The 25,255-nt window shown below is 51.2% G+C and overlaps 2 protein-coding genes across 2 annotated transcripts; both read left to right on the top strand.

The window, feature by feature from the left end:
• Positions 1-376: 376 nt before the first annotated feature.
• Positions 377-9,798, top strand: COCSUDRAFT_58323 (hypothetical protein; the record flags this gene model as incomplete). Its single annotated transcript, XM_005644061.1, has 20 exons — positions 377-439; positions 581-667; positions 767-856; positions 1,006-1,155; positions 1,703-1,837; positions 2,247-2,405; positions 2,861-2,962; positions 3,307-3,517; positions 4,022-4,213; positions 4,618-4,832; positions 5,332-5,517; positions 5,986-6,160; positions 6,759-6,841; positions 6,943-6,967; positions 7,075-7,129; positions 7,382-7,531; positions 7,945-8,106; positions 8,655-8,758; positions 9,094-9,173; positions 9,625-9,798. The coding sequence occupies 20 exons, from the start codon at positions 377-379 to the stop codon at positions 9,796-9,798; spliced, it is 2,598 nt and encodes an 865-aa protein (XP_005644118.1).
• A 4,241-nt stretch (positions 9,799-14,039) lies between these two features.
• On the top strand, positions 14,040-24,194 carry COCSUDRAFT_48785 (PTR2-domain-containing protein; the record flags this gene model as incomplete). The annotated part of the gene is made up of 18 exons (XM_005644060.1): positions 14,040-14,118; positions 14,272-14,466; positions 14,617-14,716; positions 14,864-15,007; positions 15,513-15,732; positions 17,088-17,179; positions 17,619-17,732; positions 18,047-18,155; positions 18,542-18,650; positions 19,138-19,324; positions 19,702-19,829; positions 20,418-20,563; positions 21,096-21,130; positions 21,550-21,729; positions 22,329-22,520; positions 22,764-22,873; positions 23,394-23,529; positions 24,012-24,194. The coding sequence occupies exons 5-18, from the start codon at positions 15,585-15,587 to the stop codon at positions 24,192-24,194; spliced, it is 1,869 nt and encodes a 622-aa protein (XP_005644117.1). The 5' UTR covers positions 14,040-14,118; positions 14,272-14,466; positions 14,617-14,716; positions 14,864-15,007; positions 15,513-15,584.
• Positions 24,195-25,255: the final 1,061 nt, after the last annotated feature.

The following is a 25,255-nucleotide window of genomic DNA, read 5'->3' as shown; positions in this document are numbered from 1 at the left end:
AGATCAGGATTTGGTATGCAGCTGATAATAGGTCTTAATGCAAATGATGATAGTTATGATCTCAAAGCAGCGAAAGCATCTGCGCATAAAGTAAATGAATGCAAGATAGCGCTCTGAAAGAATATCGTGACGTGGCCATAGCATGATGACATCACTTCAGCAAATGCATGCATCTCGACGCTCCCCGAATTATTTGGGAGGGAAGGCACACGGGCCAAAAAGATCGACAGCAAGCAGACATCTGTTTCCCTATTTATCAATTCCTGGCCACAAGTAGAAGCCAAAGAGTTCCTTAATGCCAGTGTCCGGTGACCCGCCTGTAACCGAGGACACGGCCACGGCTGACGACGCAAATGACGCCAAGACAGGGGTCTTCATGGCTGCCTTTCATCAGTCAGGCAGCCTGGGGCTGGCCTGCTTTGACTCAAGCACCGCTGAGGTCGCCTTGCTGAAGCCTTTCGTTCACTGAGCAGCTGCAACGCCCTGGCACCTGTAACTAGCAACCTTGTATTCAATGCAAACATTGAATGCAATTTAGATCGTTTCTTCGATCGTGTTAATGGCAGCCTTGCTTTCGCAGGTGCTTGTGATGCAGACAAACGAGGAGAGCAGAGGCCCCTTTGCATACCAGTCTTTGCAGCTTGCAAAGCTCCAGTTCAATCCCGAGGTAACATATAGCAGAGTTCCATCCACTGGCAGGCCTTGATCCAGACCATTGCTTGGTAGCAGTAGAGAATGCTTCAGTGTCATTGCCTGTGCACTGCAGGTCATTTACACAAGCGCCAAAGCAGACCAGGAGTTTCTGGATGCCCTGAAACAGGGAAGTGGTGTGGATGCATCAGATGGAGAGTTCGAGGTTCCTCTCTGCACATCTCCACATCTGCACAGACTTGTGAACAGGCATCCAACGACAAGCTGACCCTTCCAAGCACTCTGCAAAGATGGAGAACTGGGTCCACACTGATGGCATGTGTTGACATTAGCTGCTTAAATGCTGTGCTGCAGGTCCGGCTGGAGAAGAGCCGTCTGTTCCATCCAAATGAAGCCATGGGTTACCTGCAGATGCTGCATGTGCGCGGGATGAGGGAAGGGCTCTCAGTGCAGGAGAGAATGCATGTGCTCAACACCATGATGAGCCTGTCTGCCACACAGCAGGTAAGCCAATAATTAGTATTAATATTAATACAAGCTTTTCTGCCGAAAGGCAAGGTACCTCCTGCAGCCTCTGTCTGTCGGACAAGCTGCAGCGAAAGGCTGCCACAATCCTACCCCTCTTTGGACTCGCCAGATCCAAGCAAGACCCCATCAACCGTAGGCACGGTGCTCAGTATTTATACCGCCCACCGCCAGCCGGAGCATAGCCAACAATGCAGCCATGCAATTACCATGCCTTGAAAGCCTCAGGACATTGCTCTGTGGTGGAATGCCGGTCACCCTGCAACATGCATGCAATTGTGTAGTAGGGGTTCTGTGCCTAAAAGGGAGCTTAGTAAGCAGCAGCATCCCGCTCTGCGAAGTTTCAGGACATGTGCTCTGTGGTGGGCTTCTTCATGCACTTGTGTAGGAGGGCTTCTTGTCTATGTGGCAAGAATTTAGCCACCGATATGAAGCCGCGCATGCACTGCAAAGAATGCTAAATGCACGCACTCTCTTATTGCAGGTCTGCACAGCAGGGGCTCTTCTGGCAATATTGCACAAGCAGGGTCTCCTGACTGCGCCAACAGACATGGACAGCGAAATGGAGTTTCAGTTTTCAGTCGATCGCCTGGCTGAGTTTTTACTGCACGGCCAATTGATCGTGGATCCTGCATCCATGCGCGCTCTGCAGATTTTCCAGGTTGAACAGATTTTCCTCTGGAATTATTTCTGTCCTTCCTTGATTTGCCACTCATATAACCAAGCTTCCTACTGGACTTCAGTGACTAGTAGGATCACTCTGTGCTAGGCTTGTCTGTGCCCTATTACAGTACTGCAAAAGTGGTGCTTCTTTATATACAGTTGTTGTTGGTAATACATGCTGTTCCAGCCAGAGCCGGGGTGCAACTGCAGACAGCCTGCAGGTAAAGCCTGCTAGAATTCCCGTCCCGCGATGATTCTCTTGCCAAATCCATGGTAGACCCAATCAACTGTTGGCCGGTGCTCAGTATTTACACGCCCCCCCGCCAGCATCCCAGCACAATACCAGACCCTTCAAATACTGGGAATGGGTCTTACAGTGACACATGGACCTCTTTTGTGGTATGCAGGAGGAACAGCACCCATCTGCGATGGGAGTTGGACAGTCCAAGGAGGGCTTCAGCATTTTTGGCATGCTCAACAAGTGTGTGTCCCCCATGGGCAAGCGCCTGCTCAAGCTGTGGTTCTCTCGGCCCATTGTCAATCTGGCTGTGCTGCAAGACAGGCAGGTGAACACTCTTTTCTCCTCTGCACTTAATTGATCTTCCATTCCTTGAAGCGTGAATCACACTGCCTTCGTATTGTTGACCTTGTCAAAAAAAAATTCGCCAATGCCTCGCAGCTTGATAGTGCCACTGACATTGGCTAGCATGTGCGCATGCTTGTCACCTATCAAACAATTATTGAAGACTTCAACGCTAATAGCCACAGGCACACTGTGTTCTCATCCTTCATCAAATCACAGTTGTTGCCACTGTACTGAATGGGTGTCAGGAATGTGCTGGCCCCGTCTGGCATAGGGCGGAACAACGTTGATTGGGTCGTGCTTGGATCTGGCAAGTCCAAGAAGGGGATTTGTCATCAATTTTCCTGCAGCTCGTCTGCTGGGGTACTTTGCCTCTGGCTGGAGCAGCATAGAATACGATTTATGATGGTAAAAGTTATGCTGGAATATGTCATGCAGGACACAATTGAGGCGCTCATGCGAGCTCCAGACGTGATGAAGTCACTGCGAGATGTCCTGCGCAAGATCAAGGATGTGCCAAAGCTTCTGCAGAGGCTGCAGGTAAAGATTCTTTTGAGAAGGCTGCCCCTTGCCTGTATCCCTCAAGCAGGCATCACCTTTGAGATAGCTTTGCAGCAGCATGGGAATTGCCGGTTCCAGACACAAGGCATCATTCTTTGTTTCTTACAGCCAAACAGAAGCATTCAACGAGGTCATCGACAAAATGTGGCGCAAGAATATTGAATTTCGGGCAGCATTCACCTGCAGCTTGGCTGCAGACGCACACTGCTTCTGGCGGGCAGCGGGTACAATGGTGATAATCAGTAGTGATCAGGAGGTACTCCGTAAAACACCACAAGACAGTAATATTAGGACTGCAACTGGGCGTGGGGTGTTTCTCACAGGCGATGCAGAGCTTGCTGGATGTGAGGGACTTCACGTGCATGCTGGACAGCATTTCCAGCCTGCTGCTGCTGCGCGACACACTGCTGTCTGCCGATCTCGCGTGCAGTAGCAGCACCCGCCATGCAGCCACTCCCGGGGGTGTCAACAGCGCTGATGTGGCTGCTGGCCCTGGCTTCTCACACAGCTCCTGCTCTGTGGCCGACCATCCAGGTAAATCCTCTTCTGGAAGAGTGCTTCTATCCAGGTAAACAGTTTTCTCGTGACGAAGAACCGAGAAGACTGGAGAGCAATCCAGGTGCTGCTTGACGTACCCAGTGTTTTTTTTGGAAAACGTGTGATAAATATTAATCTTCTAGGGCAGTGGGGCGCTTCAACAGCCTTCCAGGTGCAAAGGACTTGCTGGCTGTAAATGCCCTGCATTTAGGATCCCAACAGCGTTCTTCAACGGGCTTGCAGGCTCTTCGGGCTTGCTTGCTGTGGGTGCTATCTTGATGATACCGAAGTGCCCCTTCCCTGGTGCTTCAACTGCTTACCAGGCGCAAAGGACTTGGCTGCTATGGATGCTCTGCATCTTTTTTCCCAATCAACCCCCTCCCTTTTTGAATCCAGTCATCTACATGTCGTGAACTGTGAATCAAATCTACCAGAACCCTGGAGCATCTAGGGCCCTTAAAACATCAGTGGAGGAAATGATGTGTTGTTCTGCAAGTACAGGCCAATCTGGCTACCCCCTGGGACCAACATCATACGAGCTGCGCAGCCCACAGCAGGTGCAGTCAGCGCCTGGAGTACCAGGCAGCACAGACTTCACCGCAGGCGGCGCCTCTACAGGCACCGCCCACATAGCAGCAGCTTTGGGCATTGTGCGCAAGGCCGCAGACTGTATTGACAGCGCTCTGCTGACATGTGAGGCCTCCTGACTCATCCTGTGTGCTCTTACCTGATTTTATCTTGCATGTCCATGTCCTCGAACACACCGCCGCACAGAGTCTTCAGACTGTCAAGCTCTTGCATGCTGCATGCTTCCTGGCAGCGTCTGACTCCTTCTCAGATGAAATGGGTACCATTCCAATCAAGGTAATCAAGATTTCTGTGCATGCATGCATGCGTGCATGCATGTCTTCTCTAGGCGTAGAGATAATTAAAAAGCCAGCGTGCTATGATCCATGAAAACTTGGAAGGGTGTGGTCATGGCTGTTCCCAACGCCTATCTGTGCTTGTCTGCAGACGCACCTTGCATCTCGCGGGAAAAAAGCGCGTGAAATGAAAAAGTTTTCCGTGATCCAATTAGTCATGCGTGCAACCTGCAGGCCACTCCATGATAGCTAACGTTATAAACCCCGACCAGGAGGAGGCAATGCTAATAGCAGTAGGGGTCTCCGACAAATTGGACGCCCTGAAGCACGCGTATCATGGCCTGCCGGACTTCCTGACTCGCGTGGTGGAGGCTGAGATGGGTCGCATCCCACGCCACCTCAGCGACGCCTTCAAGCAGCAGCTCTGGTCCATCATCTATATGCCACAGGTGCGTCCACATGCCGGCACATGCCGGCACTGCATGCGCACATGCTTGCCGTGCACGCCCCGCAGCCAGAAGGTTCGGCTCTGCTATGCTCTGCTTTGCTCCGTTCTGCTCTGCTGTGCTCAAGTCACTCTGTAGTACAAAATTGGTCATCTTGCAGAAGATTACCAGAATGCCAGGTTGTGCCGCCACTGACTTGCAGCCACGCGTGTCACTGTGGCCCACTCAGCTGAGGTCTCAGCACTCATCTCAGGATCCATACCTTGTCCATACTTCTGCTGGGACTTGTTGAAGTAGATTTGCTTGGCGCCGGCTGGTAGGGGGCGTTGCCAAACTCTCAGCACCATGCTCACGTTTTATTGTCTTGCCAGGATCTGGGAGTCCATCAAGGGGCACAGCTTGGGCAGCCTTTACCTGCAGCTTGTCTGCAGACGCACCTTGCCTATGGCAGGAACAGCATTACATAATAAATAAGTGCACGATGGAATACACTCTGCTGCAGGTGGGCTTCTTGGTGCGCGTTGAGGGCAGGCGAATGACAGCGGATGTGGAAGAGTATCTGCCAGACTACGAGTTTGCCTTTGAGGACGCCTCGGCTGAAGGCTCCGGAATGTACTACCGCTGCGAGCGCACGCGCGACCTGCAGGCTGAGTTTGGCGACATGCTGCACCGCATCCACGACCTGGAGGTGCGCTGCGTTCCCTCCTCAGCCCAAAAGAATTTTCGTGCATTTAACATTATCCTGGTCTTAGAGGAGAATTGGAACCCCTTGATCCCTGTGGAAAAGAAGCACATTTTGTTATGTACAGTGGCCTGGTCCCAGTGGAGCGAATTTTGTGTGAGAGGCCCTGCTACTCCAGCGTGTTGCATCCTGTGCAAGAAATGAGAAGGACATGCCAGGCAGATTTGCTCAGATCGCTTTGACATCAGGCAAGGACTCTCCAAGCTGACCACCCAGAGCTTTGAAGGGGTGGTGACTTGGCCACCAGATGGTGCTTGTGCTCCAAGGCAGTGGTGAATATGTGCAGCATTCAATGCTCTGCTTCTAGTGCTTTCGCATGCACACTGCTTCACCAGAGGGGCCGCTTCACAAGTCGTTCTGCAGAGGATTAAGCAGGCAAGGCTTGCTGATATCCTGCTCTTCCTTTTTACGCAGAACAGCATATGCTCGGAGCTGATCCAGAGGCTGGCAGCGTTCGGCCCCAGCCTGAGCCGCGCTGTGGCCCTGGCTGCCGAGGTGGACTGCCTTCTCTCCCTGGCACAGTGCGCGCGCGACTTCGGCTACAGCCGCCCCCGGCTTACCCAGGACAACGTGCTGCACATCAAGCAAGGTGTGTGCTGCTTGTCTCCCGTTAAAGTGTCCCCAGTGATATACATTGTTGCATACTTGTGTCACTCAAGACATCGTGCTGCACATCAAGCAAGGTGCATGCTGCTTCTCTCCCAGTAGTGTTCCTCTTGTGAACCCCAGGACGACGTGCTGAACATCAAGCAAGGTGCATGCTGCTTCTGTTGCTCTAATTTTCGTGTGTGCATGCTTGTGTCACCCAGGACATCGTGCTTAATGTGCTGCTTGCTGCTTGTTTTCCACTGGCTTTATCTGTGCAGATGTTGTGTCACCCAGGACAATGTGTTGCATATCAAGCAAGGTGCATGCTTCTGATCTGCACTAGGCTCTTCTCGTAGCACAGTGGCTTGGCATGTGCCAATGTTAAGTGCCTGTGTCCAATGAAGCTTCTAGGCTAAGTGCCAAACAGCCTGCAATCAAGCTTTCAGATGAATGTGTTGCAGTGAGTGACTTCAGCATGTCTGTCTGATGTCAGACCGGTGGTGCAATGCAATTTTTCGCGTTTTTCTGGTCAAGTCAGAGTGGCACTGCTTAGGTGGTCATCCATGTGCTGAGAAAGTTACTAATCATTGCATGTGCAGGGAGGCACCCTCTAGCAGAGCTTGTGGTGGACCGCTTCATCCCAAATGACACCGCCATGCATGCTGACTCAGCCAGAGTGCAGGTGACCGTCTCTTTCTCTTGTATGTGTCACTTTGAACCTTCCCTTCTTGTCCGTGGGTGGCTTGATCCGTATGTCTCAGAGCGTCCTGTGCTTGCCTGCAGGTCATCACAGGTCCAAATTACTCGGGTAAGCTCCGTTTGACATCTGCATTGGCGTCTGCTTTGGTAACTTTCCATCATAATTCGTTTGTTTGTTTGACTGCACTCCGAAGCGCTCCTGCTCATGCCATGCAGGCAAGAGCTGCTACGCAAAACAGGTTGCGCTCATTGTCTTCCTGGCGCACATCGGGTGAAAGTCTCCAGCCCTTCCCTTCCACCTGACCAGTGACATCATCTTTACTGTTCTTCTGTTTGCTTCAACGTGCCCCTGATCCAAGGCCCCTGTTGACGAGCAAGCATCTGTGGAATCCGTTCCTGGCCGTTCGGAAAAGACACGAATGTTTATTAGAAAGGGAGGGCGTGTGTTATGGACAGTGCCCAATGGCCAAAAATAGACGGGTCTCTTGGTGTGGAACCTCAGCCCCACCCCTGCCCTGCGCAGGTCTTTTGTGCCGGCAGCGGAAGCAACGGTGGGCCTGACAGACAGGATATTCACTCGAATTGTGACCACAGAAGCCCAGAGCGTACCTCAGAGTGCCTTCATGATCGACATGAGCCAGGTCTCAAACATGCTGCGCCATGCCGGCCCCAGGTGTGTTGCAAGGGCAGAATCCACACCCTACTGATATCCTTGTGCAAGGTCACAGGACATAATACTCTCATGTATCACGGCTGAATATCAGTACTGGTTGGAAGGATGCTGCAGCGCGCCGCTCAGGGCTGTAGGCACTGAGGACATAATACCATATTACTTGCTGAGAAGTAGCTCCACATTTATATAGGTTACATTGATAGAGTGTCGTGATGTATTGACCAGCTGAGCTGTCTGGGTTATTTTGGGCACAAGCAGGCTATCTGAGAAATGCTGCGCACATGTCTGTGCACAGAGCTGAAATGCTGCCGGGCGCATAGAACTGAAAGAATCGCTGCTGGGCGCGTGTTGTGCATTAATTGACTGGCTGTGCCTGAAGAGCACGTGCAGATGATTCTGATTTTTGTGCGCAGGTCGCTGTGCATCATAGATGAGTTTGGGAAGGGAACGCTGGCTGCAGACGGCTTTGGCCTGCTGTGCGCTGTGCTGCGTCACTTTACAGCGCAGCGGCCGTCGCCGCGAGTCATCGCTGTGACTCACTTCATCGAGGTGCTGCATGAGGCGTACCTCCGCAGGTGAGGGGCCGGCCTATCAGTCCCTTAGATTCCGGGGACAAAACAAAAACTGCACATGAAGGAACCCCAGGGCTTGTTTGGCCCATGAATTGAACTGGCGAGTCCCAAAAGGATTGGGGTTTGGTATTGGCAACGCGCCCTGTGGACTGCGCTTCTGTCATCAGGAAAAGCATGGGATGGCAAGTTATAGATCCTTTCAGGAAAGACTCTGCCGCAAGGCTTGCAGTCCAGCTATGCTCTCAGCACATTCATTGCGGTTGGACCTGTGTTGAAATTCACATGTGACATGGTGTTCTCCCATCTGAACGCAGTAGACCTTGTGTGCCGAGTCAGACCCTGAGAAGCATCTACAAATGTGTCAGAATGATTGCAGGAATTTAACATGCCGCGATTTTGGGTGCCCATGGTTGATTGGTCTTGTTTGGATCTGGCGAGTCCAACACAGGGTAGTATTGTGGCAGCCTTCAGCTGCAGCTTGTCTGCACGACGCACCTTTCCTCTTGGCAGGAAAAGCGTGTAATAATCATATTAATTTGGATGCACTGCAGGTCTCCTCAGCTGGCGTTCTTCACTATGAACGTGCTGACAGAAGCTGACTCATCCACCCCAGGCCAGGCGGACCGCGTCGTCTTTCTCTACACCCTCGTGCCAGGTCAGCCAACGCCCCCAAATCCCTCACCCCCTGCACTTTTTCTTACAACCCCTGCCTGCAAATCCTCCACTGAGCAGTAATTCTCAGTGGTTTCTGTGTCCTCTGCCATAGTCTGATTGGGCATTGTATCAAATTAGATTACAGCTCTTGTTAGTGCAGCTTAAAATAAATGGCACCATGCTTGGGCAGTGCTTGGGTCCTGCAGTCTTCACTGCGGTGAGAGTTTACTAAAAAAGTTGGTACGCTTGCCCTTGTACCTGCTGTTGGGCCGATCTCGTGCCCTGCGTGAAGGTGTTCATTTGTGTGGCTTACGTGATGAATGTGCATGTGCCCAGGCTATGCAGCGCCCAGCTTTGGCATCCATTGCGCACAGCTGGCAGGGGTCAGCCAGAACATACTGCAGCGGGCCAAGCAGGTGAAAAGGGAACTGCTGATATTCATTGTATGCTGTGTTAAAACCATACCTTTTCAACGCTCACAGTGTGTTACCATCTGCGTCTGGTCAAGCCATGCTTTGACTGCCCGCATTTCTGCAAGAAATCGAAGCAGAGGGTGTCAATCCTCCTATCTATTCTCTCAGCGATGTTTTAGGCTCTGATTTTGATGCCTCCGATATGGCATGGGTTTTTTTCCCCAGCAAGGCTTCAGACTACAATTCTAAGGCGTGTCAGGTGCCACATGGGAAAGACACTAATGACCAATCTTTCTCATAAGGGGTTTGGTTGGAGGAACAAAGAGTTTTTACATCTTTACATTTTTTGTTTATACGCCTCAAGATTTCCATGTTTATTTTTTTAGAGCCACATTGACTTCAGGGCGCCACTAAAAATCCCCTGTTAGTGATAGACAGGGAGATGGGCTTGCAGGTATTGGAGCATCGCAGCAAAGGCAGTGCCCTGGAGGGCAAGAAGAGCGAGAGACAGGCTGCTATGGAAGCGCGCTACAAGCACTTGTTGGAGCGTCTGATGGCCACAGACTTGAGGACCAATAGTCAAGTGCAGCAGCTGCTTGACGACGCAGCGCAACCTGTTGCTGCATAGTTCACATGACTGTCTGAGTTAAAGGGGCCTCAAACGCGCTCCAACCCAGAGCGCTGCCTCAACCTGGAAAGCGCCAATATTGTGTGGTTTTGATTGGCAGTGACACTGCTATCCAGGAAGGGAGCATGGGAAGGGTGATCTCAAATTGCGACTTTCCGAGTTTGCTGAATAGACTAATCATTTTCCTGCCAAAGGTCATTCATCACCATTTTAACTTGTTGAGCAGGAGGTGACTTCAGAAGTAGGTAGAGCGCTGCATGCATCAATGCACCAAACGCATGCACCACATGCAAACTACTGCCCCTGCACGCAGGTCTTCAGCACAAGGAACCTGCGCAGTAACTTTCCAGATTAAGATCCAAATTTAGCATCCGTTGGCAAGGCTTTCGGACAAGAATTCGAGATATCTTGCCCTCGGGCTGCCCTCTGAGCCATTCACATGTCACAACTTTCAATTATATCCACCCTGCAAGCCCAGGCAACAAATGCAAAGATTGACATTTGAAACGAGCGACTAGCTTGTGAAGAGCATCGCGGAGAATTGCTACCCCACACCTGCTTGGGGTACGTGGCTCCAATTGCCACCAGAACTGCGGCAATAAATATCATCGAGTATTTCTGCTCCCAGAAAGTCTCCGCTATGGCATCCATGAGGCCTTCATGGTCTGACTGTTGCACAAAGCAGGATCAGATCCCCACCAACAGTCACGGAAACGTTCAGCAGCAACATACAAATCAGCATTAGAATTGACTCACCTGCTGCTTCAAAGAAGAAGAGACCTTCTTTTTGCGTCCCCCGTGCTTCGCAAGAGCCGCCTTCCTTGGCTGCTTTACCTTGCACACTGGCATGCTGCTCGTAGGGTAGCGTGGCAGTGTGCAAGGTAAAGCACTACACAAGCGATAGGATACATTGAAATCTGACAGTGGTTGTGAGCAGAGAAGAAAAGCAACGTATGCAGAATAAAGGGTACCTTTGCAAGTTCTCGAGATCGCCACGCCGGAGGACAACGCTAGAAACTGTCGCAATGCTCGAAGCCGCAAGCATCGTTGTTCAATGGTCAAAAGTCTCTGTGGGCGCCAGGATCAATTGAATTGTTTGGAAATCATGCTTTCCTGGGCGCAGCACTGGAAAGTGTTTTCAGAATATTTGGTGAGGCGTTCCCTCCTCACAATGGTTCGTGTCTTGTTTGGAAATCCCCCTTCAAAAGTTCACCTTTGCTCCCGGCAATTGTCATCCGCCCACGCCCGTTGCGGCGCTGCTTCAGAGAACCTTTCGCAGCCGTCATCACCCGCCTTCTCGTCACTCCCATGTTCATGTCAAAGTAATCGACGCTCGGTGGTGACTGTGCATCACTTGTTCACTGTTACAATTTCCAACAGGTGTGCGATGCAATTATATCATGTCCGATAGCAAACTTTTCAGGATCTTGCAGGAGTGAAAGAGTGGTTGGGGGCCGATGGGAGCTCGCACGATGACGACGCTCTCGAGAGATTGCAGTTCTCTCGAGACTTCAGATCTCGACAGCGTCGTCATCGCGCGAGCTCCCACTGGCCCCCAACCACCCCTTTCACTCCTGCACAATCTTGAAAGCTCGCTAAACAGAGTTGGATTTCCTGCGAATCAATTTAGTTCTTTTGATTGGGAGCTCGAGCATGATAGCAAAGGCTCTACGCCTAAACTATATAGGTATGTATTTGGGGTTTCTAGGACGCGTTATTTCTCTCTGCTCGCCAGTTCTCCCAGTTCTTTACCTTCCATTGCCCATGGCCATTACTGCTGACACAAAGATTGTGACAGGCCTGCCACTGACAGCCTTTTTGGATCTCTACTTCTGTTGGTACAGGCATCTTCTATTTACATGCCTATGCCTCAGCTCCTCTGCTTGTGGAACCTGTCTCGGCAATTTCAGAGAGAGCTCATCGATATCTGTGTCCCAGAGCTTGAGGTAGCCTTGACAGTCCTTCAGACCACGCCATCCGAGATAAAGCCTTGGATCAGCATACAAAACCCAGAGGCGAACACTGTGCCCACAGACAGGCAACACAGCCAGCCGAGTCCTGAAGTCCCACTTGACTCTCTGCCAGCCAATTCGGGAGATCATGCAGACTCTTTCGAGGCCCATTCTTCAGCTGACCAGCCACAGACTCATGCCAGCCATTCCGATGGCAAATCTGCCTGTTTGCTACGATGGGTGCAATTTGTGGACGACAGTGTTGCTAGGAAGGCGTTGCAGCGGTGCAGCCTCCTCACAGCCATCATTGAGGTACAACAGTCTGCCAGAGTCCCAGTGCACCTCAGAAAGGCCAGCCTTGCTCCTCCATCAGCTCTCATCAGTGTATTGATCAGACACACCTCTGTACTCTTGGCAGGTGTGGGATTTAGAGCAGGACAATTTACATGTGCCTGCCAGAAAGGAGAGGGATGAGGAGCACTCTTTGGAAGACCTCTGTGTGTTTGATTTGTCCACAGGGACATCAAAAACGGGCACGCCAGGTATAACTCTATTTGCACCAAGCTGCCCCTCTTCGAGGCTTGTCAAAGCAGTTGTGTGGTATTCCTTATCTTGTCGCAGCTGGTGCAGTGCAGCCTGTACAGCGACCATTGCAGCTTTGCGCACATGGCATGACTATGATGTGTCAACTGCCTCACCATGCCCACAGGTGTAGTAGACTTGCTGCCTGCGCTGAGGAGCAGAGCATCCGCGCACGGTCCCAGCAATGGCATAGCGGAAGGGCCAGTCGTTGCAGGTTGCTGCGTGGTTCTGCCGGATGGGAATGTCCTGGTGGGCAGGCTAGTAGCAGTGAAATCGAAATCAAAATCAAATTCAAGAGTGCAGAGGGATGCTGACTCAGCCAAGGGACCCACATGCATGCGAGCTGAGGCCGCTCTTGTCACTAGCCATCTGGCCAATGTGCAACAGGTGATACTTTGTGCCACTGCAGCCCAAAGTAGAAAGCATTTCCACATATATATCACAAAAGGGGTCGCAATTTTGTGGTCTTCACCAAGTATGAGGGCCTGGTTTTGCTCGCAGGGCAGCATTGTGTTGGACCCGTTTGCTGGCAGCTGCAGCCTCTTGCGCGCAGCAAGCGAGGCAGGTGCCTCCTGCACCCTGGCATGTGACATCACATCGGACTTCTTCCCAGGTTCAGCATCGCCGATCAGGGCGCAGATGGATTGTGCCATAGCAGATGTCAGGCGGAGCCCTCTGAGGTGTGGCATAATTGATGCCATAATCACAGATCCCCCATATGGGCAGAGAGCCTCATTTGGCGCTGGCCGATTCAATGTGAGCTCCTGACAATCTTCGCTTTTTTCAAGCCGTTCCTTGAATTGCCTGATGCTCGAGCAACAGCCCACATGATGTCATTTTGCATGCTGATCATCTGATCTGCCATGGTCAATTGATTCCCTGGTCATCTGCATGCAGAAACGAGACAGCCAGATTGAAAGCTTTCAGAACGTGCTAGAGGCACTCTTCTGTCTTGCAGCAGCTGTGCTGAAGGGAGGTGGCTCCCTAGTGACCTGGCTGCCCTTCACACAGGAGTGGCTTGGCAGCACTGCCGATGGTGAGCCTGACAGCATATTTCCGCTTGAAATGCATGCTTTTTCAGGGGAGTCAGATCCCCACAAATGCCCTCATGTCACAAATGTCAATGTGGCGCTCTCAAGTGTTCAAAGCAGGCAGGAGTCTTCATATGCTCTTTTATTGGATCTTTACCTGTCATGCCATGTGGTGTGTCAAGACTTGCATGCTTATGTCCAGGTTGCAGCACCAGGCAGGCGCTACATCACTGGCTGCAGGCAAGGGGTGCATACCATGGGTTGCAGCTGCACAGGCTCATAGCAGAGGAGCGACCAGGCGCTGCCTGTCGGGCGATTGCTGTGTTTCATAACGGAGTCGCTGACAGACTGATCGATAGGAGCTTCACAAGCAATCCTCTTCCAGCAGCAAGAATTGGCTTGCAACAGAACCCGTCACACAGGTAATAGAATGCGATCTGTCTCTGTAGAGCGCTGAGTATATGATGCAGCTTTCGTTCTGGCAGATTGTCCTTTTCTTGTTCACGTTGATGATGGCTGAGGAGATGACAGCAGCGGCAGTGGGCAATTGACAAATGGGTACTGACCCAGGCGTGTTGAAACAGGGCGCAGAGCACAGCAGGCAACAGCCCAGTTGACAGAGATTGCCCAAGATTGAGGGACAGGGGATATGGTCTCAGCCGTGACTCCCAGAAGGGGCTCAAAGCAGACATATGGAGGTGCGCAACACTCTTCCTTCCTCCTTCCTCCTCACTCATCTTCTTGGCTGCACACAGGCATGCTTTCACCTCCTGCCTCCCTCTTGCTGCTTACTATCAATGAGACTCTGAGAGACCATGAAAATTGTTGCCATCAAAATTGAGAACGTCTGCATTTTGCAATGGAATGTCATTCTCACAGTGCTGATGACCTGTGCACTGTCCAACCAGGGCGGCCTGGGTAGGGGACACAAAATCCATACGCAGTTATCTCAATGCAGGCGGCTCTCCAGACATCCTCGATGAGCAGGGCCGCACGCCGTTGGTGTTTGCAGCTGGCTACGGCCGGGAAGCTGCCGTGCAGCTTCTTCTGGATGCCGGAGCGAGCGTTGCAGCTTCTGCTTGCGGTGTCAGCGCCCTGCACAGGTAAGCCTCTTGCTTCATGCCACACATGCCCCTACTCTAGCCCAACATGTCAGGATTGGCACGCATGCTATCCTCTCATTGCATTATAAGAAGTTGCTCACAGCAGCCTTAAAGATACTGCACACTTTAAATGCCTGAGTGCTGCCGCAGGGCAGCTGCCAGGGGACACGCGAATATCATAGGGTGCTTTTTGCGCAATGGCGCCGATGTGGCTAGTGTAGACTCCGATGGCTGCACATCGCTACACTTGGTGAGTGCCATAGACTTCCATAACATGTTACCATGCTCTTGGAACTTTTGCTGCAACGCAAGCCCTCGATTTGCTGTGTATGATCTCATGGGCACCGTTTCCGCATAGTTGTGAGCATGAATGAGTCAGGAAAGTTCTTGCATGCAGGCATGCAGGTTTGGCCACGCAGCTGCAGCCCGAGCGCTCATCCACGCTGCAGGGGAGCAGTGGTATCGAGATAGGGTTGTTGATGCGTTGGACGGGGCGGGGCATGCATGCCTGCACAGCGCTGCCCAGTGGGGACACAGAGAGGTGACATCCAACTATTAGTCTGCTATGCGCATTCATGACATTGCAGCCATCCAAAAATTGGGTGTTGACCACGACAAGCTCAATATTTTCTTTTGCCTGCTTTGTGATGATCCATCTGCCAGTCTGCAACGCGCTATTATGACATTGCAACCATGCCCAAGTTGGTTGTTGATCGCCACAAGCTCAAGATTTCCTTTGCCTGCTTTGTGCATCTCTTGTTTCTTGGAAGATCCATATGCCAGTCTGCTACGCGCAATCATGACATTGCGATCATCCCCAAGTTGGGGGTTGATCCCCACAAGCTCAAGATTTCTTTGCCTGCTTTGTGCATCTCTTGTTTGTGGGAAGATCCAGTCGCAGTCTGCTACATGCAATCATAAACTGTAAACATCCCCGAGTTGGGTTCTGATCGCGACAGGCTCAAAGGGTCTCTTACTCGTGGTCTGTGCATCTTGTCTTGTGGCACCGTGAAACCGCTGTTGGATGAAAAAGGACACCAATGCAGGTGGCAGAAGCGCTTCTGAGAGAAGGTGGCGCGGACATCACAGTGCAGTCGCAGCCAGAGGGCCTCACAGCGATGCACCTGGCGGCACGATGGGGCCATGTGCCGGTGCTCGAGCTGCTGGATAGTCATCTGCAGACGGGACAGCCGACGCCTGTTTTGGAGCCAGCTGCGCCTGTGCAAAGAGCCCCTGAGGAAAGAATTCCTCCAGTAGAGGCTACTGGTGAGCTCAAGCGGCTCTTGGGGATCAAGAGCGCCAAAGGGAACACTGCAATAGATGAGGCGCGCGCATGGGGGCGGCCGCGCTGTTGTGAGTTCTTGGATGGGCTTCACTTACAATAATTGAGCGCTGCAAGTGTTGCGGTGTCTTGGAGACACAAGTTTGCGGCTTACCTAGTAGAAAAACTAGAATTGTAGCTTCCACAGTGTTCGAGTCGTGAATTCATGAGAATTCGAACTCGCGTGAATTCAATTTTTGGAAAACGTTACCGTGCAAGCATCTGCCGGCTCTGTACTGATGCAGCGCTGCCAATATGACTACTAAACAATTTGCTCCTTGTGACATCTATGTGAATTCATGAGAATTCGAACTCGCGTGAATTCAATTTTTGAGAAACGTTACCGTGCAAGCATCTGCCGGCTCTGTACTGATGCAGCGCTGCCAAATATGACTACTAAACAATTTGCTCCTTGTGACATCTATGTGCTCAGATAGAGAGAGAGAGAGATATCATGTTCAGCTGGCACTGTACACATAGCTTCGTAGCTGACTGGCGAGGCCTCTTTTTGAGATCTACTATAATCCAAATAAGGGCACTGAGAATTACGTCTCCTCTTGTCTCCTGCATGCTGCAAAAGAGCACAAAGTCCTGGTGATGTACATGTGGCGACCCCAAAATAGCACGTTCCTCTTTGGAGAGTCATGCATGCACACCTTCTCTGCAGCTGACGCGGATTCGTCAGAATGGAGCCAATTACGCATGCGAAACCCCAGAACAACCAGCTCCCGAAGGAGCCTTCCGTACAGGTACCTCATAAGGCCAAGTCACTATGTTCATATGACAAGAAGCAGTGAGACAGCTTGAGAGGATTGAATTGGCAGGTCCCCCACGAAACAGAATCATCTTGTTTAAATGGCATCCGATGAAAAAGCTGCGGCCTCTTCCGCGTCGAAAGGCGGCTTCGACGAGATTGACCTCAGTCGGTCGAAAGATGCAAAGGATGAAGCGCCGAAAAGCCGCTCCAAATTGCTCACTGTTTGCCCTTACATCCTCGGTAAAAAAAAATTCACGAGATCCGGTCCAATAAATATTAAGCCGTATCAAGAGCTTTCGGCACTTAGCGTTTCAGACTCGTATGTATTCTGTAAGGGGGCCAGAGAATTGTTACGAGATTGATGTCAGTCCCCAGTGCTGTGTAAGAGGGTTGTTTGCTCTTGTTCTGTTTTTGTTTGATGTTTGTGTCTCCCTCTACTCCCAGACCGCATGCTGCTATCAGTGAATCATATGTGATAACGGAGGCTTTACCCGTAACGTCAGAGTAGATGGCGCTCTGACTTCACACTTGCCTTGCTTGCAGGAAACGAACTCTGTGAACGACTGGCGTACTACAGGTACGCAGCTGACAGGATCCGAATAGTGTATCTCACACATTTTGAGTTCCACGAAAGCGTCAGTTCGTTGTTTGCATGTTCAAGGAAAAGGGATTAACTTTGCGCTGCCCTTATGCAGTATCTCCACGAATTTGGTCCAGTACCTCATAGATGTAAGTCCCTATCGCCTTTGTGCTCTGTCAAGACTTGCACAGTATCAGGTTCATCACACAACATGCCTCACAGATATGTGTCACCATGGTGCACCGTCAGAGCCGATGGACTAAGTGAGCATCTGCCCATGCAGGTTCTGCACTTTGGGACTGTGGATGCCAATAATACGGTACCCTACGTGGCCTCAATCTTCGCACAGTGCTACACTGGCTCATGCACCTTCATGCTGCATGAGCCAGTACCCCTTGCTGACTCTCTGCAGCAAGCCCCCTCAGTGACATCGCACAGATGACAAAGCATGCCTGGAGTTGGCCTGACTGTATATGCTGGGGATGACATCACAGGTGACCAACTGGTCAGGGACAGTCTACATCTTCCCCCTGCTGGGAGCCTTCCTGGCAGACTCCTACTGGGGCCGCTACAACACCATCATCATCTTCTCCATCATCTACATCCTGGTATGAATCCTGCATTGCTGTGTTCGCAGAGAGGTCAGGGTTCAGCATTCAGGGCGCGCCTGCAATAAGCCATTGGCTGGGAGCAATGCATGCGCTGGCGGGGAGGCACCAAAATATTACTGAGCACCGTGCCCATAATCTATTGGGTCTTGCGTGGATCTGGCGAGTCCATCAAGGGGGAGAATACATAGCAGCCTCTCCTTGCAGTTGTCTGCAGACGCACATTGCCTCTGGCATAAATGCTGTGCACTAGAAGTAAGAAGTATCAATGCTTACTAAGTACTACTTACTAATTGCATGCATGTGCACTGCAGGGCTTGGTGGGTGTCACGCTAAGCGCTGGAGTTCCGGCGCTGAATGAGGGCTACAATGGCATCAATTCCAGCTCATTTTTCATTGGCATGCTCTACATCGTGGCTCTGGGTGCGTACTACTCACCCTGTTAGGGGTGACTAAGTACTGACTATTTACAGAAGTACCTGCCCTTACTGCACCTCATGAAGGTCTTGGGCACCTGAACGTGCACTGATGCGCACCATGCCTATTCTTTATCTGTCTGTCTCTCTGGCACGTCTATGGGGTTTTGTCTCCTTATGGCTTGGGGCAGGTATAGGAGCCAAGGGGGACAAGCATTATTTTGCAGAACCGCAGGGTGAGAGAGGAGTAGCAGACAGTACACTTCTCATAGGGAGTTGCATGCAGCAGCAAGATGCAACAGGAAGCAGAAGAGACCAGCTCATTTGCGTGTAATATGGGGATGGGTAGGGAGTGGAAATATTCAATTAATGCGCCTGTCGGCTGTGGCGCAGGGACGGGGGGCATCAAGCCCTGCGTGTCCTCTTTTGGCGCGGACCAATTCGATGAGAGCGATCCAAAGCAGGCTCGCGAGAAGAGCTCCTTCTTCAACTGGTTCTACTGGTGCGCTTCAGCCACCTGGCTTACACTGCTTGCTGCCTGCCTTTTTGTTGCTTCAGTCCTTTTGTGCATGCGCTTTCCAAGCAGGGCGTGCAGAAATACAGATTCTCCACACCCGCCTCTAAATGAGCGCGGACCAAATGGGGGAAATCTGCATGTGCCAGATTTTTCTGGTTGGTTCATGTAGCCACGCTAAGTGCACAGTTATTGCACGCCCACGATGGGGGCTACTGTGCATGTGTGCCAGGCACCCCCCAAGGTGGCCCCAGACACACTACTCGCACTCCAGTAGCATGCGCACCAGTAGCATGCGCACCAGGTTTATGAAATGGCAATTCATCAGTCCTAGGCGCTGCTCATGCAGCCGGCATTAGACAAGCAAGAGAGCGCAAGCTGGCAAATACTGGGAAACTTGGAGGTTCTGAGTCACAGCAAAGCTCCTCCCCTTGACAAACTTGCAGAGGATGAAAGATACCTGTGCCGCTGGCAGGATGATCAACATAGGAGCGCTCATCGCCAGTCTGCTCGTGGTCAACCTCCAGACAAAGGTCAGCTGGGCGTGGGGTTACGCAGTGCCCACAATGGCGTTTGGAGTGGCTCTGGCTCTGTTTTTGTTAGGCACCCGGCTGTATCAACACGTGCCCCCTGGCGGATCAGCCCTCACGCGCATCGGGCAGGTGAGGGATTTTTGGGGTTTCGCTCTTAATAAATGATTCCCCTGGACACTGTAATTATGCGTGTGCTCAATTAGTGAGCGCCAGCAGATGCCTCATGTGTTTATGTCGAGCTGAGCATGACTGCTTCACTCTGGCATGGGGGGATGTAAATGGGGAGTTGCCACACTCAAGGTCTAAGGGTGAATTCAAGATGTTTTTTGCCTGTCCTGTTGGGCTATTGCTAGACTTAGGGAGAACTACTAGCCAGCAAGGGGTGTCTCGCAGGCTAGTAGACACTTAGATGACACTTAGATAAGACAATTAGTACAAGGTGATTGAAATGTTACAGGTCTTAGAGGACAGCTCAGACGTTGAGGGCAAGGGCTGCGTTTGCACAGGTGCTGTTTGCATGCGTGAGGAAGATCCGAGTGAAGCCGCCCAAGGATAACAAGCTGCTTTATGAAGTGGATGACAAGCAGTCGGCCGTGAAAGGGAGCAGGAAACTGACCCACACTGAGCAGATGAGGTGGGTGCCTCCACAAGACACCCTCCCTTTCGGGCAGTGTATCACCGCCAAAGAGCCTCACTGCACCAATCATCTGCCCCCGTCACTTGCGCATGTGTGTTTGCTGTGAAGTGACGCATGGGAGGGAACAGGATCATGGGCAGCGCGTTTGGCAGCACAGTGTTGGCATTTTGGCACACAGAGACTCATCATGTTGCAATCACAGTGATGATGGGGATTGCAAGCAGGTCAGGACTTGCATTGCACACTTCCGATGCTTTGATTGTATGATACCGAAGTCAGCACCATGTTTTCCGCTTAACCGCTTAAAACATAATTTAAGAAGAGGGGTCGAAAAACTAAACCCTAAAATGCGAAATATAAAACCTATGACATTTCTTTTTCGCCAATTTTGGAAAGCCAGACTCTCGCCGAGCCCGACCCATTGGTGATGATGAAGCATCATTTCAAGGAAAGGCAGTCTCTTGACAGGTCCAGGTCCAGGTCCAGGTCCAGGTCCAGTTGTAGGTCCAGGTCCAGAACATTTCGCGCATTTTGAGGGGTGCGGGAATTACGGTGCTAACTATGGTATAACTTCTGTGATTACAGGTGGTTGGACCGTGCGGCCACGCCCATGCCACAACGGGCCCCGGGCCGGCAGGAGAAGTGGCTGTACACAGTAACGCAGGTGGAGGAAGTCAAACGCATGCTGGGATTTGTTCCCATCATGATCGCCACCATCGTCTTCAACACAGGTGACCTCCTGCACCCACCCTCAGTAGAAATGCTAGACATATATTAACTTAATTTGGCCCGGCTGGCAGGGGGCGGTATAAAATGCTGAGCACCGTGCCCATGTCTGATTGGGTCTTGCTTGGATGTGGCGAGACCAACAAGGGGTAGGACTGTGGCAGCCTTCAATTGCAGCTTGTCTGCAGGACACACCTTACCTCTTGGCGGGAAAAACGTGTTATAAACAAATAATTTATTTTGACAATGTACACTGTTGTTGTGTTTGGTGTCGCCTGCCTTGCTGCATGTCATTGAAAGCAACGTGGGGTGATAAGCAAGGGTTCAGATCATCGAGACTGATCCCACATAGAGTTGAAGCAATCATGAACGCCATTATAAAAGACAAGTTTGAGCTGTGTCCAAGGGGTACCTTGCAGATTGTTGGTGAATAGAGATGCTCGTCTTTGATAGTAGCTGCCTTAGCTGTATGTGAACTTCCCTGGGCCTGTATGTAGACAGCAGCAGGCTGAGAAACCTTCATGTGGTGCTGTGCAGTGTACGCTCAGATGTCCACCGTCTTTGTGGAGCAGGTGAGCTGAAGCCCACTTTGCTCTGGTTGGTCCCATGCAGCATGACTGGCTTGATGCTGGTTTGGACAAGAGCATGTAGACCCTTTCACACCCCATGAACCTTGAGGGCGGCATATGGGAACACAGCTTTCCCTCATGTATGCCTGACCTTTGCCCTGCCAAGCAAATGCCTGTCCCTGCTCTGCATGCTGCAAAGGGGTGCCCCTACATAGAGATCATTCTAGTCACTGAGTTGCGTGCATTGCAGATATCTGTTCCTGCTCTGCATGCTGAAATAGCTCCACCCAGATATCCTTTCTTACTGAAAGAGGATTCTATACGACTGTGTATGCTCTACATGCCGCGATGAAGTCCCCTACCCAGACTTCTAGAGTTACTCAAAGGCAGATGATGACAACTGCTTATGTGTGCAACATCAGGGGCTGACGATGGACCTGAGCATGGGCCCCAACTTCAGCATCACGTCGGCGTCGCTGTCGGCCTTTGATACGATTGCCATCATTCTGCTAATTCCCTTCTACGACCGGATATTGATCCCCTTCCTCACCCGCTACAACCTGCAGCCCTCCTACCTGCAGCGTGTGGGAATCGGCCTTGTGGTGCGCTTTGCTACTCTGGGAAAGAAAAATAATTACCTACCTGACTGAACACAGGAGCTGGCAGTGAAGCTGTCCCTCCGCGGCTGTGGTGCGCAACTTCTGACAAGTACAGACATCTGCTTGCTGAGCTGCGCTGCAAACATCGGCAACAGCCCTTGTTCTAAGAAAAATGCAGCATGCATGCCAAGGAATATAATTGCGCAGAGAAGCTGCTTGTGACAGGATTATTATCTTGACAGACAGCAGAGTGTGCAGCGATGACTGCATGCCTTGACGGATACAGACACCATGCTTGCTGTCACATTTTGCGCTTATGCTGTCCAATCGCTAGGTCCCACGTCAGTTCCTCTTAATCCAGACCATCAGCATCAAGCATGCCAATGACAGTCAATGAGCATGCCTTGATGCGTGTAATCTCTATAGTGCAAATATCCGCATTCTCGACGGTGTGGGCATGACTTGACGTCTGTTATTTTACGGTGCAGAGATCCACATTCTCAACGGTGTGGGCATGACTTGACGTCTGTCATTTTACGGCGCAGATATCCACATTCTCAACGGTGTGGGCATGACTTGACGTCTGTCGTTTCACGGCGCAGATATCCACATTCTCCATGGTGGTGGCAGCAATAGTGGAGGCAGTGAGGCTGGGCGAGGTGCACCGGCTCGGCCTTGAGAACAGCACAGACCCAGTGCCGATGAGCGTCTTCTGGCTGGTACCCCAATACTTCATCATTGGCGCTGCAGAAATTATGGTCAACATCGGCACCCTCGAGATGTTTTACTCCGAGGTTAGTCACTCCCCATGAGGCATGGCTGCATCTTGCTATGGGGGTTGATCTTGTTCAGCCTATTGGTGATCTGTGCATCCCGGAGGTCACATGGACAGCAGCGAAGGGGCTGAAACGAGCATCCTGGCAGGATCTATGAGGGCCTTGTTGAGATGAGCCACTTGTTTTGGCAAGCGGAAGAAACATGTCTGTTCACATGGCTCAGATACCAGTGCCGTGAGCTTGCTGAGTGTGCATGTGCAGGCACCTGACGCCATGCGGTCACTGGGCAGTGCGCTGCAGCTGCTGACCACCTCCCTCGGCAGCTACCTGGCATCTGCCGTCACCAGCATCGTCGCCTCTGCCACTACCAAGTAAGTTGAATAATTTTGTTGAAGCCTAGAGCAGACATCACCACTGTTTGCCATGCAGTGCCAGATAAAGCTCTCGTTCTTCCCATTGCATCGCATTCCAACAAGCTCTTCCCTGATGTCATGCCACAGCAGGTCACAATTGCGATCACAGCTCAGAAATCCATGGCGGGTTTGCAGTGCTCTCTGCTATCTTGCGTGTTGCCGGGTTCTTCTTTGTCTCATAGGCCAATGCCACCTGTCAGATCTCTTGTAACAGTCTTTCTAAGATTTTCACCAGTCTGGTTCCAGCATGCAGAGTAGAGGAAGAGGAACGCAGACATCAAGGCAGAATTAGCGCTAGAGTATCTCAAAAATAAATAAAGAAAATATTCAAAGAGTTTAGGGCAGAGCGAGCGCCAAAAGATAGGAGAAAGAGGTGCCTCGCGAGTGCACGTCATGCAGCAGGAATACTGCAAATCCCTGGCCCAGGAGTCGATTTGAAAAGCAGATATTTATTATATTGTCTCTCTGATTGTGCCAGGAACGGCGCAGTTGGATGGCTACCCAACAATCTGAATCAGGGGCGCTTGGACTATTACTACGTCGTCCTAGTCATCATGTCCGTCCTCAATGTCTTCTTCTTCATCTCTGTCGCCAGGATGTACAAGTACAAAAAGGTGCGCTCTTTGGAAACATTTATTAATCCCTTTCTGTAGCACCGTGTCACACTCTTGGGCAATTTCAACACTGTAGGGATCTGCTGGGATCTGCTTGGGGAGTGTGGAATCACCGCTGCATTGCATTTTCACCTGCTGCCTTTTTAGTTGCTTTGTTGCTGCAACCAGACTTCGGAATTTGCCGTGCTTTGCCAGACATCTTGATGCTGACATCTCTCTTTAGGCAGGTCTTCATCCTGTATTGTAATAGTTGTAATGGACATCTGCCAATGCAAAACTCTAGCAGGGAACCACCAGGCACACTGCTACATCCTAGGCTTTAGAAGCCTCCTGCATTCAGAATGCAGGATTTTTACTAGTTTGGGCGCTAATGCCGGGAGAAGGAACTCCCTAGCGGTGTGAACATAGCGCATGGGCAAAAGGAAAAAAGATATAGGAGGTTTTGGAAGGATCTAAGCCTTCATCATCATGTGCTTGTGCAGGTTGAAACTCGAAACTTTGACCCCGAGGGAACGCCAGCTGGCGTCGTGGACACGCCACATGGCGGCCTGGAAGTGGAGACACATCACGAAGCCAAATCTGGCACCGCCTCGAGGCCCCACAACTATCAACCCCTGACCCCGCCCTGCTATGGGCGCATCTCCGGGGGCGATGCACGCGACTGAGTCATCACCGCGGATGAGTCACCTGGAATAAGTCATTTAGCCCCACAATTATCCCGCCCCAACCTGCTACGGGCGCATCTCCGGTGGCAATGCACTTGAGTGAGTCACCGGGAATGGGTGTTATCAGGGATGAGTCATCGCAGCCAATCAGGGAGTCAGTGGCAACCATATCGCTGGCTCGCAGTCATGTTGGATCACCAGCATTTGATCATTCATCGCGCGTCGGTTGAATGCAACTTTGCGCTTGGAGCGTCAGCTTTGACCTAGTGTAAAATTGAAATCAAAATTTGTTGGCCTCCGGCTTGCAAGCCTGCCAGGTCATCATTGTGCAGTCAATGGAGCTATCCTAAACCAGGTTGCAGTCAATTTGATGAGGCAGCCCTTGCAGCTATGTCGTGCTGTGTGCATTAGTTGAGATGATGAGTTGCATGGTAAGAAGGCATTGTACAAGTTGTGTTTCTGAACAAAGTGTTGAGTTGCCCAAGGGCTGTTTTATGGTAGGTACAAGTGCTCAGGTGACATTTTGGGCCAACTGCAAACGGAATTGTTGTCACAACTCTGTTTGTGATGGAGCTGTGACCCGTTAATGCTCTCCCTGACAGACAGCTGCTGGCACTGTTGCTTCGACTTATGAGTGCATGAATGTCAGGGTGTTGTGACAAGGCTTGGGCACGGCAATATTGGCAGGCACTCTTACCGTTGAATGCACTGCAAGCATACTGTGTATGTACTCAGTGCTGTTATGTCACGTGGTGCATTGCTTGACTGTGAGCCCAGAAGGGCTGGATCTGAAGGCATCAGCTGAGATCGGGTCAAGACTGAATTGGAGCAGTTGGACAGAATGATCACAGGACAGCCATGTGACTGTACAAAATGGCGCAAGCGTTGCGCATAATGCATGTTCATGACTGATATAAAAAACAGTCAATTACCCGACAAGTGGGCTTTGTTGTGCATGACTGTTGCCGGCACCGGCTTCATGACCTAAGGTCTATGGTAATTTTGACTTCCAGCTTTGCAAGGTCTAAAGAGTCTGACATGACACTTCTGGTTCGCTGCTG

This window comes from Coccomyxa subellipsoidea, assembly GCF_000258705.1.
Source record: "Coccomyxa subellipsoidea C-169, whole genome shotgun sequence".
In the NCBI taxonomy this organism is placed as follows: domain Eukaryota; kingdom Viridiplantae; phylum Chlorophyta; class Trebouxiophyceae; family Coccomyxaceae; genus Coccomyxa; species Coccomyxa subellipsoidea.
This window is presented reverse-complemented; position numbering and strand designations above follow the sequence as displayed.